This window comes from Aphelocoma coerulescens, chromosome 15 (assembly GCF_041296385.1).
Source record: "Aphelocoma coerulescens isolate FSJ_1873_10779 chromosome 15, UR_Acoe_1.0, whole genome shotgun sequence".
In the NCBI taxonomy this organism is placed as follows: Eukaryota; Metazoa; Chordata; class Aves; order Passeriformes; family Corvidae; genus Aphelocoma; species Aphelocoma coerulescens.
Genome location: NC_091029.1, coordinates 1,379,033 through 1,395,341, shown reverse-complemented (window position 1 = coordinate 1,395,341; position 16,309 = coordinate 1,379,033). Strand labels below are relative to the sequence as shown.

General features: G+C 43.1%; 1 protein-coding gene across 3 annotated transcripts in view; it reads left to right on the top strand.

Moving 5' to 3' along the window:
• Nucleotides 1-1,120: 1,120 nt before the first annotated feature.
• TMEM132C (transmembrane protein 132C) overlaps nt 1,121-16,309 on the top strand; it is a 193,694-nt gene continuing 178,505 nt past the window's right edge. For 2 of the 3 annotated variants that reach the window (XM_069031099.1, XM_069031097.1), the window contains exon 1: nt 13,121-13,315. In XM_069031099.1, coding sequence (XP_068887200.1) covers nt 13,258-13,315 — 58 coding nt within the window. In that variant the 5' untranslated portion in view covers nt 13,121-13,257. Of the gene's footprint in view, nt 1,490-13,120; nt 13,316-16,309 lie in introns of those variants that run through there. The other variant, XM_069031098.1, reaches the window with a different exon arrangement.

Genomic DNA, 16,309 nt, shown 5'->3' with positions numbered 1-16,309 from the left:
GCTAATCATAAACTTTGACACTTTTTCCAGGAACTGACTACAGATAGAACCTCACTGATTTTAGTTGATTAGCCAGCTACAGAGGACTGTCTGTATTTGCCTGAAGGACCAGAGCCTGATTTTTCGGGATAAAACCAGCAGATTGTGGATTAAGACACCATTTTAAGGTATTGCTTTGTCATAGAGTGTGTGGAGGGGTTGTTTCCCTGCTTAGGTGATTTTTGCCCTCAATACCTCTTAAGACTAAAATACTTCAAATACTCACTACTTCTTCCTAACCTGCCCCTTGCTTGCCGTGTGCCACAGCTGTAATAAATATTATTAGAAGTGTGTTTACTGTTGGGTCACAAATATTTACATTCTTTTTGCCACAAGAAGGAGGAAGAGATGCCAGCTATCCAGGATACTCAGGGGAAAGCGTGAAAATTAAAGGAATAGGGATGAAACAGCTGCCTGTGAATTATGTTTAGAAGATGGAACTGGAAACGTGTACAAAGGGCAGATCAAGAGGGTGAGGAGGCGGTGGCTGGGCCGAGGTGGGGGAAACACGAGTGGGCCCAGGTGAGGGAAACACAGGTGGGCCGAGGTGGGGGAAGCACGGATGGGCCGAGGTGGCTGGCGGGGGGTGTCCCTCTGCTTGGAGGGGAGCGTGCACAGGGCAGTCTCGTGTTTTGACAGGGCTCTTTTCTTTCGGTTTTCTGTTTTTACCGTGCGCTGCTTCCCAGCAGGACCGGAGGCAGCGGGAGCGCCGGACCGGCGCGGTGAGGCCGGGGAGGAACCGCTGCTCTCCCGGGGCGGGCCGTCCATCCCTCCGCTCCCGCACCCCTCTCCCGCACCAGGGCTCTCCTCGCTGCCGTGTCCGCCGCCTGGAGCCCCTCACAGCCCTCCGCAGCCCTTCGCCCTGAGCCGCTGTCTCACCGCATCAGCTGCCCGCGGCGGGCGCTCCGGCGCGGGTCCCGCTGCAGCGCTCCCTCAGCCGTGAATCCCCGTCCCCTCACGCCCCTGAGGGTGGGGCTCGGCGGTGCCCCCTCCCTTCATCCCTCCCTCCCTCCTCCCAGGGAAAACTGTCTGAGCGCGCCGCGGCCGCGGCCGCTCATAAAGGCGGGGAAAGCGGCTGAGGGCGCTCGGGGCCAGCGCAGCCGGACAGCGGCCGTGGGGACGCGCCAGCCCCGCTGCTTCACGCACCTTCCTTCCCTTTGCTCGCCCGCTTCAAAAGTTTTGCCCAGGGAGCGTCAGCGGTGCCGGCCGGGGCACCCGCCATGGGCGCTGCCCGTGCCCGCCGGGCTTAGCGCGGAGCGGCGCTGAGGGCGCGGAGCGGGGCTGCGCACGGAGCGATGGCGCGGGCGGCGGGCGCGGAGAGCTAACGGCGGAGCAGCCCCGGGGCCGGGCGGGACGTGGCCCGGCGCCTCGGCAGCCCCTGGCAGCCCCCGGCAGCCCCTCGGCATGGCGCGGGCGGCCGGGCTGCTGCTCGGAGCGCTGCTCTGCGGAGGTAAGGGGCGCGGGGGCGGCCGGGGCGCGCAGAGCAGGCACCAGTTGATCGCGCACGGGCGGCTCCCAACTCCTTCCCGAGCCGAGAGCCCTCCTGTCCGCCGTGTGAACTAAACTGCCCCTTCCTCCTCTTCCCCCTGCCTTTTCCTTTAAATCCTGCCTCTGTCTCTCTTTGCTGCTCTCTCTCTCTGCCCTGTTTATGTGAATGGTGGGAAACCTTGCGAGCTTGCGTTTGTCTGAGATGAGAAACGGGCAAAGTTTACTTTCTCTCGTCCTCAACGATGATGATTTTACAAATGCATCTTAATTACTGCCTCGTGTTAAAGGAGCCCCTCTGGAGAGGGGATGTCCTTGTGCCAGCTTGGGGCGGAATTTGGGCAGCGGTGGAAGCTCCAAGAGCAGCATGGTGACAGCGTTTAGGAATGGTGTCCTTTAAATTATACTGGAATTGTGCGGTGTTAGCTCCGGAGCCTGGATGGAAGCGCTGTCACCTGGGTTGAACAAGATGCTTGTTATCTTGATTAAAGGGACAGCTGAGGAACAAGTTTGGCTTAGCAGAGAGGTCATTTGAATGATCTGCTGGTTTTTCTCATCGCTGAACCTCTGTGATGAGAGAGTTCCTTTGACAAAGGCAAATCTTCTCTGAAGTGATTCAGGGATGCAGACAGTGCATGATCCCAAGGGGGATTTGTGTGCAGAATAGTAGGTGACTGCCATGTCTCAACACTTCTTGTTTTCTTGCTCAGACGAAACATGATGGTTGTGGATGCTTTATTAAAACATGCCCCCCTCCCCCTCGGGGTGGGCGGTGGGAGGCTGTGGAAACTTGTTAAGCTATCTGCAATGGCTGCAGTGGTTGCCATTCCGAGGAATAATAAAAAAAAAAATTTAAAAAAAAAAAGCCTTTTATCCTGTTGGTATTAGTGGTGCTCTTTGACAGTTGTAAGAAGATTACTCCTAAAAGACTCTTCATTGTTTAGTTCGGTCCAGTCCTGCCAACCTCTCTCCCAGGGCAGTTGGTCGTGGAGGCTGCCGTGAGAGATACGGAAGTATCTCAAGGGTGAAGCAAGAGCGGAATCAGTAGCAATTCATAAAGGGACTTTTCCCACCCCAGTCGGCAGGGAAAACAAAGTACTTGGCAGAAAATTGCGTGGCCTCTTAATGCCGGTCATTTCACCGTGCATTAAAATTAATGGACGTAAAGTCCCGGTGCCTTGACACGCTCTGGAAGTGCCGATGTGAAGAGTCTAAAACGTGGGTTTCTCTTCTGATTGCTGTAGCCTGGAGGTGAGAATTATATCAGCCTCGTGCTCACCTTCAGAGACTGCACGGGGTTAAGGTTTGTAAAGAGTGTCTGGCGTTTTCTGGGGCTGCTTTTACAGTCACAAACGCACCCTCTCCAATGAGCTTTTGCATTAGGCTTAATATGCTGAGTTAGGCACCAATATATGGGCACTTTCTCTCTGAAAGTATTTATAGAACAGAAATAGGAGGCTAGGGTTCTTCTCAAAGGTGGGAGAAAGTGCTACAGTGAGAGTTTATAAACACCCCAGCTCCTTAAGCCATTTCTCCCTGCTGGAACCTGGCTCAGCGTTGACTCAGCCATGCAGGAGAGAAGTCGGGAGTGGTGCCCCAGCCAGGCACTGCCAGCAGCTGCTGCTGGGGGCTCCGGGGCTGTGCTCTGCCAGAATAAAGGACAAAATATTACTTCCCTTCAGGGAAGAAAAGCAGAGGTTCTGAGCGGGGAATTGGCCTCTCAGCATTGTTGGGCACTGTATGGTTTAGAAAAGAGCCACTTAATTAAACTTATTTAATAAGGTGTTTGTATAGTTTCCTAGTGGAGCCTTAATGAGCATTTCATTTGCGCTCCCCTCGTGTATTTGCACTCTCTTTGTTGGCGTGTGAGGATAGTGATTGTTCTTGAGAGCTAAAGTCCAACTAAATGAAAGTCACTTTATAGCTCACAAGCAAAAACGTTTGTAAATGTGCTGAGAAACTTACTGTTATAGACAAGTTGTCGTTTGCTATTTAAAGAGCTATATTTACTTCTCTAAACTCATTAGCATCTCCTATCAGGCTTGAATTTCTAAGAAACTTCTCCTGAAATGTTGCCTTAGGCCTCAGTGTGCCATTATGCTAGGGTTATTATCTGGCCAATAATGTTAATTCATTCAATCTCAAGAAAGAAGCTTGGCATTTAATTTAAGCCATGCCTCTAGTCAGACCAGGATGTATAAAAGTCAGTGTGCAAAAGTGCTCTTGCATTTAGGTGCAAGCACATGTTTTACATACCAATTATTGGATAGCTGTTCCTTAGGTGGAGAGGATGTGTGTGAAATTGTATTTACATAAGTAAATCCCAAGTGTATATATATTCCTTTCAGGAAATGACCTCTTCTCAGCAAAGTGCTAATGCATGTGCTTAAGCCCCTTTACAGCCTATAGGAGGTATTCATGAGCTTGAAGTAAGATTATTTATTTATTTTAGTAGCTTTTCTGAGGCAGAGCGTAAATGTGAACACAAATGTAAGATTGGCTTCATTTTGCAATGCACAGATAAGTGGGAATCTTCAGTTTCTTACTAGCAGTGAACTACAACAAGGCTCATAGAAACTGCCAAGTACAGTGAGCCCTAAAAAAGCATTTAAGGATGCACAGCTAGAGAACTGATTTGTTTACACAAGCATCTGTAAGTGCAAGAAAGTGTTGAACAGGAGCAGATGTTAATGGTACATGGAATTACCAAGATTTTAGGTGCAGAAGAAGTGTTTGAAGACAAATGCAACTATAGCTGTGCATCCATACAGCACTGCCAGGCTCTGCTCTTCTTCATCCCACAATCCTGCAGTACGTCCTTGCTTTAGTTACGCTGCAGTGGACACTGATTGAGGCTCTTTATTTTGAATATTGTTTCATTCTGATTTTAAATTAATCAAGCAGTGAGGGGTTTTTATGACTTATTTTGAAAGTTCAGTAGCATGGCATACCCTACTGTCATGGAAAACTTCCTAAATTTCCTTTTTCTCAATTTCATCACATTAGTGCTAGCCAAGAACACAGCAGGAACTTGCATTATGTTAAATTATAGCTGCATGGAGTTTTTATAAGTGGCTAATCTCTCATCTGGATATAACCCTTTCAAAATGGAGATAGTGCTATTAATATTCCACTTTACTTTGTTTTCATATTTGGTAGTAGATCAAAGTTTATTAGACACTGTACTTACCTAGTAAAACACCCAGCAGTTGTACTACAAATGGCTGTTTGAACCTGCTTTTAAGTGCATGAGTGTGTGATATAAAATATCATCCCTGTAATCGCTTTTCTAATGCATAAATGTGTGTCTGGTTCTTGAAATGCAGAACTAAGTATCTGTGTGAAATCAAGTACTAAACAGCACAATGTTAGGTTTCCTTAAATGACCAAATATTAGTAAGTATTGAAAAATTCTGTTCATTGGGATGAAGGGATGGGGTTTTACTGTGAATTGGGATTTAGTTCTGTGTTTTTAAACTCTAATGACAAAGCAGAACTTCAGCACTACTGAAAAGGTGGCTTGTAAGTAATAGCCAGAAACTCTGTGAATAATGGCAAATTTGCCAAAAGTGTTGGAATACAAACTTTCCTGGTTAGAGTTTTCAAGGTAATGCCCCCCTGCAGTAAATCTCTCAGAGCTTTTGTTCCTAAGCGTGGTAAAGGTTGTATCTATTTAAGACAGTTAAGTGATGAATAAGTAAACTAAAACCTGAAATCTTCAGGGTAGGATCATGCCATTAAAGAGGTGTCAGAGATTTCTTGTGTTGAATCCCACTTTTCTCCAGGGCTTTGGTAAACTCTTTAATTTACTCATAAGCTGCATGCAAGTTTGTGCTGCCACACTGAGATTTTGGCAGTGGTTCATATCTGGCAGGCTCCACTAGATGTGTCCCAGCCATTCCCAGCAAGACAAAAAACATATTATGATAAAAGATGTAAAATGGCACCAAGTCGAGAGAACGGGTGTGTAAGGACAGTAATGGAAAACCATCTCATGGGGATGTAAAGAGGTAAACTGAGGATGTTAGGGAAGGCAGATGTATGTGGTGGGTGACTTCCAATCATACCTGTCCATCAGTTTGAAGGAGACATTTACTGTTCAGTAGGGAGAGCTGATTCTGAAGAGGAAGTGGATTTATGTAAGGAAGGCTGTCAGCAGGAGTTGCACCTGGTAATCCTGCTGTCAGGATTACCCCTGCCTTGCTGGTTTTGTCAATCATTTCTTTCTTTGTCTCTTATCCCCTGTGATTACCACTCTGGTGAAACACTTGACCCTGGTTTGGCCACCTTGTCCAGTGGGACTTTTTTATTTGTTTAATATCCAGTGATACAAATGCAGGCAATATTTTGGGATGCTATAAGGTGTTAGCTTAAGGTATTTGGCTGAAATTTGACTTGTCTCTCCTTCATAGTCATTAGCAATAACTTTCTGGTCAGAAAAGTTGTTTTTGTCTAGTTCAAGCTCTTGTCCTGACTTGCTCTTAGAGGCCTGAGTCCTTTATATTTTATTCAGCCTTCCTTACAGACTCAGTACCCTGGCAAAACAGTTTCACAGTGTTCAGCTCTTCAAGCAGTTGTACTGTTTTGTGTTCTGTGGACTGGCTCAGGCTCTAGTGACAGATGTGACCCCTTTGAAACAGGGACGGACAAATGGTGCATTGAAAGTTCATAGCTTCTGCAGTCTCCTCACTTAGAGGTATCTGGTAAAAGCCTGCGGATGCATCTTGCTTTGGAAATTATTTCAGTCCAGCAGTGCCTGTGTTTTAGTTAGCAAATGGAAATACTCTCTCTTTATCTATTTGTTCACATTTTTTTGGGTCAATACACAGCCTCAGGTCACCATTTTTCTTTTCAACTGTATCCAGTGAAATGACCCAGTGAGTGTACTCTTCTATTTTCCTTGCTAGTCTAAAGCATATTAATCTGTTGAGCTTGAATTCCATAAACAAAGTGTCATCCCCATCACTAAAATTACTGGCAGCTTTGCAGCACTGGTCAATTAAGTGAACTTTTCGTTAGGGAAGTACGTTGTGACTAAGTGGTTCTTTGCCACTACACTTAAGAAATGTGCTAATGTCTTACTATTGCAGCACTGACAATCTTGGGTCAGTAGCTCTGTGCTTGGAGACAGCCTTTTCTGGCACTTTTTTTGCTTGAATAACAGAGATCATGCTAATTGTAGTGCCACTGTCATTATCCAAAGCCTTCTCTTACAACTGTGCAGTTTTAGCAGCTTGACAGATGCAAGCAGCCAGACAAGTCCCCTCAAGTGGATGCTTCTATTATGCACTGCTGCAAGAACTGAACCTGATTTTGCCATCCACTGGTGTTACAAGTGTCATGGGTAAGGTCAAGCGTCTTTGTTTTTGTTAATAATTTCTTCTCACATCCTATTTTTAATATTCTCCACTTGTTAGAAAGTTTCTATAGTTTTGTAGAAGTGCAGTGGGAAATTTTAAATATTTTTATCGTAATTACATTAATGGCTGTTGCCAAAATTTCTGTGTGTGGTGCTTTTAGTTGTGTATTTCTCTCTAAGACCACCAACCTTCTGTAAGTGACTTGCCCTTTCCAATACCATGAAGCCAACACTGAGCCCCAAAGCAGTGGTAGGAATTTGACATTTATATGAAAACTTTGAAGGTAAAGTTTGGGAAAGTTGCTTATTTATATTAAAAAACCCAACCAAAACCAACTTTGAAATAAGTTTTTGCTTTTGGATGGAAAAAAAGAGTGAATTGTTTCCTGAGCACATTTAAAAACCAGATTTTCTGTGCCCAGAGAGGAAATCTTAAGTAAATAAAAGGAAAGCTGATGCCCCCTGATGCTGATGCAGCAGAGGGCTTGGCCCACTGGATTCCGCTCATTAACTGCAGCGATTAGTCCCAGGATGCAGATGTTGAAATGTCCCCACCACTGTGTCTGCTGTTGTATTACTTAGGTAACTGCTGCATTTTTTTGCTTGGTACCATTTTTCAACTGGACAATTCTTCATTTGAAAATAATTTTTGAAACTGATATAGTTTACAAAACAATTTCCTTTTTAAATTGGGCTTGCATCCCAAATTTACTTAGCTGATGCTCTATTTTTGGTGGACTATTTCCTTATTTCCTATTTTTGGTGGACATTTGACTTCAAGTAGATGTATTCAGATTAAAGCTGATAACAGCATAGATATTCTATTAATGTTTTTCTGTAATATTGTATTGCTAGTACAAAAGAGAACTGTTTAACTGCTGTGAAAAGATTTGTCATTCCAAACGACTTTTGGAAAGCACTGTAACTTTATGTAACCATTTAATTTTTCCTTCTGATTAAGAGTGAAAGTTAACTTTTAAAATGTTCTTTTCTGTCCTTGTGAAATTCCATTTTCCAACCAGTTGTATTGCCTGAGGCTGCTGTTCCTTACCAGCTTGAGCCAATGGAAATTGATGCTGCCAGGTTTCTGCCCTCTCCCAAACTGAGCCACCCTCTTTTTGTGCCAACCCTGGCGTGCCTCTAATTCCTCTGGAAACTGCTTCAGGGAGATAAAGCACATAAATACACTTTTTGTTGTTTGGTTTGTTTTTTGTTGGTTTTTTTATTTTTTTTTAAATAAAGAGTGAGTTTGTATCACCTTGGGATCAACTTAGCACTTGAATAAGCAAGCAAGAAGGCAGGGCCTGGTGGGGGAGGGACAGCAGAGCTGAGCTGGGTCCTGCAGCCCAGCAATTGCAGTGGTATGGCTTTAATTTGTCCCTGGGACACTCCAGTAAAAAAAGGGATTGTTCTGGGAGTTGCTTACATCATATATCCACTGCAGGATATTAAACACTGAGAGGTTAGAGAACATGAGAGGCACTCAGTAAATGATGCAGCTTTGATTTCTCTGTTGGGTGAACTTTTTCCCTCATTTTGCTGATTCTGTATCGTGTTGAACAAATAAAAGCGAGTATTAATGCACATAAATATACTGCCATTTCCTAATGCAGGTAGAATGTGCGTTTTGATGTATAAAATAAAATTATTTTACTGAGCTCCAACCAAACACACACCATCAGCACCCCCACAACAAACAAAAAAAAAGCCCCAAAACCTGAGTGAGTTTCTTGTGCTTTTGTTACAATAGGATTGGTAGAACTACTTCTTACAAGAGTTGTCATTAGGAGAGTTTGGTTTTAGTTTCTTATAAATTCCCCAACCATTAACTGTTTCAGCTAAAGTATTTCGTGCCAAGCATCTGCCTCAGATTGAATAAATTTTTTTCTTTTCCAGAACTTCAGCCAAGAATTCAGTGGTTTACAAGAACAGAGCTTGTGGAGGGGGGCAGGGGGTAGAAACTCTGGATTTTCCTTTGTTTAAAAATAGTTGCTGACCTCTCGTTTGAGAAGCACTGATACCCTGATGAAACATGCCAGGAGGAGACTTGTGGGGTTACTGAGAAAACAGTCCATGGGTGATTTGATGGGATGTCAAGTTAGCAACATTTGAAAGGATAATTTTGCTTATGACAGGGAAAGAGTTGATGTGTCCTTAGAGCTGAAACCTGTGAAAATTGCTGTGCACTGGGCATGTGCCATGCCAGGGTGAGCTCTGCCCTCCTGGCAGTTCCAGATGTTCTCTGCAGGAGTCTGACCTGGGCAAAGCTGTGGGCAGGGGCCATCCTTGTGCTGTCCATGCTCTGTCCCTCCAGGATGCTGTCCTGGAGCAGTGATGGAGGAGAAGCAGAGCTGGACAGGTGGGCACAGACCTTCTGTGGTGTCCCTTGCTCCAGTGCCCACAGTAACCAGGTGGAACCTCCCTCTTGCCATCAGTGGACATGGAGTCAGGCCCTACAGCTTTCTGATTTCATTACCAATTTTAATTCCTGCTGTCTGCAGCTGACTTACCCTGTCAGTCTCTGTACCATGCCATCAGACTTGTTTGGAGACTGAATCCTGACCAGTGGCCTGCATTTGCTGTGCTGCTAGAGCCTGTTGGTTCCATGCTCTCATTTCCAGCTGCCGTTGGGTTGGTGCTGTGGGTGTGCTGGTGGACACAGTAATTATGCTTTATCCATCTTTATTCTTTTACATCTGATTCATTTTTGCACGACTTGAAGGGGTGTTTTTTTACTTTCTAATTTCATATCTCTGCAGAAAGAGTCAGAATGTTTGATCTTTGCACTGCAGAATCAAATGACCTATCACTCTGCTGGCACGAAATAAGAGTAGCAAATAGAATAAATAACTACTGTGGGGAAGGTAATACAGTATTGACTTCTCAATACCTGGTAATTTTCACTGATCAGAACATTGGGGAAGAGGGAGATTGAATTTGGCTGCTCCTTAATGAGGGTGGATAACTGCTTGGGAATATTATCATCTTAAAAACTCGTGAGGGTTTCAGTTTTGCTGCAGATTTATGTAAAATCTTGTAGACGATCAATTTGTATTACAGTTTTGTCATATTTCCTCGTATACTTTCTGTTGTTATTCCTTGCATTCCCACATTTTTAATGATGAGTTTAATCTAGGCTTTCTTTATCTCCTTTGCTCTTTTGCTGGGATGTGAAATCTGATGGTGTTTTGTGGCTCGGGGTGGGCAGTACTGAGCTGTCAGATGGAAAAGATGCTTCTCTGTGCGTAGCTGTAATTAGGGCTTCAGCCTCCACTCATACAGTGTATGGGTGGGTACAGCTAGAAAAGGCCCCACATTTTCTGGCCAGTGTCTGTGCTGTGAGGTGCTTGTTGGGTGACTTTGTGTGTGATGGGCTTTGGCACCAATAGCCAAGAGGAGCCGCACATGCTGAACCTGAGTGTAAAGCCTCTGCCTCCTGGAAAAGCTGACGTGACACTGCATGAGCTTGTGATGGTTCCTGACTGGCTCTCTCGTGTCTCTCCTGCTGTGCCTTCATCCCATATCTTCAAATCTTTGTCTCTTAGATGGCATTATTTTTACTATTAAAAATAATAAGTTGTGTTTTATTTGGCAGAGTGACTAATTGCTATATTTTCCATCTTTTATAGGTGCTCAGAAGGAGTCTTTTTTGACAGATGTTACTGAGCTCATACTGTATTAAATGCCTTTGTGCTTCTCTTTTTCATAATTATACCCTTGATAATTTCAGAAAGAAATCTATTAAAGGAATTCAGAAATAGGGAACTCTCTCCCCATGTATATATGTTGAACATGCTCCCTTGTCATTCCATCACAGTGAGAAAAGGAAAGAGCAGGGAATTCTAAGTGGTGTTCCCTATTTTCTGTAATTCTCTCCCAGCTGTATGTGCAGATGTGAATGCTTAGGTAACCTGTCAGATTTCATTTGTTCATCTGTAAAATGGGACTGACTATAGCACTTAATTACCTTTTTGTTACCATAATGTGGGGAGGAAAAATATTTTCTACTTTGGGGTAAATTGCAAGTTCTTTTTACATTATTACCTGCAGCAGATCAGGGACTGCTGTGAATTATTGCTGTTTCATTTTTGCTGAGGGATAACCCTGCTCTGATAAAAGATGAGGATCACATGATAGTGCTCAACAATTCACTGCAGGTGCCCATTAGTTACATTTTCATATTGATTCCATAAGCTGATGTGTTGTGCTTTGGAAGGTCAGCAGGCTGGTAAAAGGAATTTTTCCAATTGTATGTGACATAATGGAATTAGAATATTTTCATTTTTCCTTTGGAGTGTCATGAGCAGTCTGGAGATAAAAGGATGGTGCTGACTGGTCTTGAAAGACAGATGTGGAAACACCTATGGTGCAAGGTCCATCTGGAAGGTCTTTATTGCATTATACCCTTATTCAAAGAACCAGAGATTCGTGTGTTGCCTTGGCTCTTTCACGGATTAAAGTTGGATATCTCTATATTTCAGGCTCAAAGCTTCACAGGTCCTCAAAGCTTCAGGCTTCCATTGAACTTTAGTCTTGGTTTTGAAAATTCATTTAGAATTAAATTAGCTGTAGTGATGAAACTGTGGCACTTTTAATAGGAATCATCAGATGACATTTAAACATGATCCTGTAGTGCAGTAGTGTCAGAACTGGTTTGAGGTAAAGAAATCGTGCCTTTAGGCAATGTTGCTCAGGAAAGTCACAGAATGCAAATGGTTTCTTTGAACAGTACTTACACTGCTTTGTTTATGTTTTGAGAACAGGAAGAGGATCCACCTTTGTCAGTTGCTGAGATGTGTGAATTGGAGTTGAATCTACAAGTTCTGAGTGCCTCTAAAATCTGGATCCTGATCTAGACCCTGAAATGCATCTCTCAGCTGTCTAGGGCAAATCAACAGTGCTTCAAACCCATTTAGACTTCGGGAATGTTCTGACCTTTTTTTGTACTTTGTGGTTCTTGCACTGCCTCCCTTTGTTTCTGCTTTAATAAGGGTGTGTCAGATTGAAGCCGTGGGTCACCGGGGCTTATTCGTTTCTCTTGACTTTTCCTCGTTCATTATTTTATGACTGCGTGCTCTTCTAAAATCAAAGATCAGATTTTAGTGCTAGAACCTGTACCTGAAGAACTGCCAAGACACTGGCATAAGCTATTGGCTGACAGAGTTTATTTATCTAACGAGTCATGGCTGCTTGGTAAAGTGTCTTCAGCCCCCCTTGTTTTCCATGCAGTTTCCCTTCCAATGAAGAGAAGTGGATTTGATGTGTCAGACATTGATGCTGTTATTCACAGACAGAGAATAGTTTATGATGAATTTTTTCCCCCCCCAGCATTTACCTATTCCTTTGTTGGAAGAGGGGAGCTAGTTCAGAATGCCAGGTATAATTTGGCACTGCTAGAGCTGAAGTGATTTCAGAAATTTCTCTCTTTTCCTGATAATTACTCTCTTTATAAGTGATAGGTGCAGTTCAAAGAGAACTATTTCAGTATCCTTCATGGGAGGATGTTTGAAACAATTCATTTGAGTCCATTTGTTCAGCTTATTAAAGTACATTTAATCCAAATTATTTGGCTGTTACAAGTAGAGGCATTTTAAATATATTTATCCTTGATTACTTATTTAGTTTTCACCTCTAAAGAAATAAAAATCTCCTTACTCTGCCCTGTGTCATGCAGTAGCCTTGCACAGTTTCTGGACACAGAGAGAAGCTCAGTTTTGGTAGAATTTTGGTCTGGAGTTTTATCAGCACAGCAGTTGCCCATTTCATCTATGACTTTTTCAAATAATAGTTCATGTGCTGGTTTCTGCCTTCACGTACTACTGAGAATTCCTGAATGTCAGTGTTCTTTTCTAGCTGATACAGCAGAGTGATATGCAGGGAGGGTGGAAAGAAAGCACAGTATTTTCATTGTGGACTATAGGGTTTGGGTGTTTTGGTTCTTACTGGTAATTAGGGCTTAAAACTCAATTTTGGATGTCAGTATAATGGCTCCAGTTATTGTTACTGGTGATCAGGTTAATGGCCTTTGTTCAGGAGGGTCGTTTGTCTTATCAAATGCAGATACCTGCTTCAGAGGGAGGGGATTCACTCTCTGGGCTCAGCTGAAAGTGTTTTGTGTATCTTGGACAGTGGTGGGAACAATTTCCCTTTACACAGGTGCTGCTAATGAGAGCATTGTAATCACAGGTGAGCTTAATTCAACCCAGTTAGCTTTCAGGGAGCACGTGGGCCTGTAGCTCCTGCTAAGTGGTCAGCACTTTTTGGGAATTCATCCCATTTGCTCAGACTTCTCCTTAAAGTTAAGATCCCAAATTACTCTCTGCTCCAATGATCACAGAAGAGTAAGGAATGTGTCCAGAGGATAATTCACGCTGATGCAATGTTTTGACTCCAAAAGGACCTTTCTTCTTCCATCAGCAAAGTGTTGGGCAAGTAAGTTAGTATTTCTGGGCATCAAAAATGGGTGGAAAGCTCCCCTTTCTGTTACGTGTGCTCTGTTTTATGCATTTGGTTATCCAACGTTCCACCTTCTTGGAAAGACAGTTGGGAGTTGCTATCCTCTGGTTTTGTTAAATTTCCATTTGTTATTGAAGAAATACATTTGGATTTATATTGGCATTTTCTGTACTAAAATTTCACAAGTGTAAATAGCACTTTACGTAAGTACAGGGTGAATATACACCCTCCCACACCCCACTCCCCTTTATAATTTTTAATTTGTCTCACCACGTTTCAGGTTTTAGCTCCTCTTAACTGAAAATGAAATTAAACAGTGTGAGCTTTTTGGAAACTATTTTGAAGAACAGAAAATGCAAACCACATGGCACATTCACAATGTGAAGGTTTAGTGGAGAAATCTTTTTTCATTGGGAAAACAAACTCTACTGGGTTTACTAAGTGACATTTCAAAGCAGTTGGAGATGAAAGGACTGTGGTCTAATTCATTGCATATGTGATATTTCCTAGTGGATAGGTGTTATGTTGAAAAAGAAGTCAGGGAAGTGCAGTAAAACCAAAGGGGCTTTGGTCTGAACTGGTAGTTTAAAAATTAGTCTAATCACATTTTTCTATCTAAAAAGTGACAGATCTCCATGATCAGAAAGTCACAGCTAGAGTAACTGTTCAACACTTAGCACTGTAATACTTTTAAAATGGGACTTTGTCAAGCTTGTAGCAGTTTTAACTGAGGTTTTTTATGCTGCATGTTTTCTGACTGATTTTGGAAAAGTCTCTGTGAAGTGGTTCAGTTGTTTCTGAGAACAAAGGCAGCTAGAGAATCCTGAGTTCTAGCCAGCTAGAATCATTTCCAAGAGCAGCACTAGTTGGGTTAAATCCTGTGATTTTTATTTTTGGAGGCAAAGATAGATGGTGTTTTCCTTAATCTCTCTTTCTGAAGTGATGATGATGTATGAATGCTAGCATTCATTTTTACTAAGTAAGATTCATGACTGCAGATAACTCCTGCAAACATGTCCCTGCATTACAAAAAGGCACATAAAAAGGGGGATGAAAATATTTTGAAGCTTTTGGTCTAATTCCACGAAAAATCTATTCAAAGTTGCCAGACGTTTCGAGTCTGAAAATTGGGTTTAGTCTACTCTTAGTGCAGAATTGTGATGGTGGCAGCAGTATTATTCTGAGAGTCTTGTCTTTGGGGAGCAGGCTGCCTTTGGGATAGCAGAGCTGCATATGGATTGTCCTGGGTTTGTTCCTCTTTCTGAGCCATGGTGGGCCCAGTTTGCAGGGAGAGAGCAGCAGAGCCTCTCAGTGCCTCCTCCTCTGTGCTGTCTCCTCCAGCCAAGGAGGAGGAAGCGCTCTGGGGCACGCCAAGGGTTAAGGAACAGGTGGTTATCCACGGGCCTGCTGTCTCATTTTGCACACAGGATGGATAGCTTCCTGGGAAAAAATCCCAGCTTTTGGACTGAAGGAGGGTATTGTCTGTGGGCTCCAGCTCCGTTTGATGCAGAGGCTGGAAGGTGTGTGGATGGAACGGGCTTGGCGTGGGTTTAACTGGGGAATCTGGCAGAAACTCTGGCATTTTTGTGAATGATGTGGCTGATGCTGTTTTTCGTACTCAGTGTTGGTGGCAGCATCCTAGAACATGTTTTTAGCAGCCCTTCAAAGACCACAACCTTGTTCTTGGGCACCAAATGCGAGCCACAGAAGGGAGATCGGCAGAGGATATCTGGTTCTAGGCATCTTGTATTTCCTCTCAGAAATTGCCCTTGGTGCTCAGGACTCCATTTTCTGAATCCTTCTTTTATCTTCCCTCACTGTAGCCAAATGTGCTGGATAAGTTTGCAGGTTAACTTGTGTCTCATGCAAGGAGCAAAGATTGTAGAAGGATAAGCAGAAGTTTAGTAACGCTCTGGGGAATTACATTCTGTTCATGTTCCTGCTACACAGCACTATGCTGGGGGAAAAAAGGGCACATTTCTATTATGCTTTGATATTTTTTATAGCTGTCCCTAATGTAAGCAGGAGATTTGATCAGAACTTGCACTGATACTGAATCCTTCAGAAAATCAGGCCACAGGTTTTCTAAATTAGGCATCTGTATTAGCAGATGCTTCTGAGAGTGTAGCTGCTAATTTTGCTGTGCTGCAGTTCAGCCTTTTAAAATCATGGAAAATTCTGTTCAAGCAAAGGGCTGTGTAAGTAAATGTATTAATATTTCTGAAGTGGGCTCTACAGTATCATGATAAGCTGCCTAAAAAGTTTATCAGAATTTTCATAATTCAGTACAACATTTGAATATTGTGTCTTGAATGACTGCATGGGGTTAAACACAATGATAAAGAAATGGTGAGCAGCTGTCTGTTCTGTCAGCCTCACTCAGAAGTACTCTGGAAGAAATAAATTGTCATTAAAGGCTGTATCTTAATGCATATGTATGTGGGGATGAATTAAGTTTAAGTCTGGATTTCCTTATTACTTTTTTAGTGCTTTCCTTGGCAAACTTAACGTTCTTTTTTTGTGAAGGAACCTTTTGGCTCATTGTAGGCTATTCCTGCTGCTTTTAATATCCTTTGAGATTGATTCATGAAGTGCCAACATCTTGAGCTGTGGAAAAAGGGTAAGAATCCTAAAGAAAGACCCTGGATACACGAGAATAAATCTGAACTCAGACTCTTTCTGTGCCACTTTGATCTGAAAGAGGCATCTTGTGATTCAAAGGAGCTTTGCTGTTAACTAAGACCATGAATTCAGTTCCATTTTGATTAAAAACTGATAGCATTAGCAAAATACATAAAGACAACATCTGGTTCAGGTTTATTGGAATGGGATTTTTAGAAAACTGAAAGAGCTATCTCTGGTAATTTTTGAATGTGTCTGTATACATGATGCCTACTTAGAGGAGAAAAATCTCTGTGGCTAGATGAGCTCAAGAACATTTTTATACTGGTGATGTTCAGGTGATTAGTG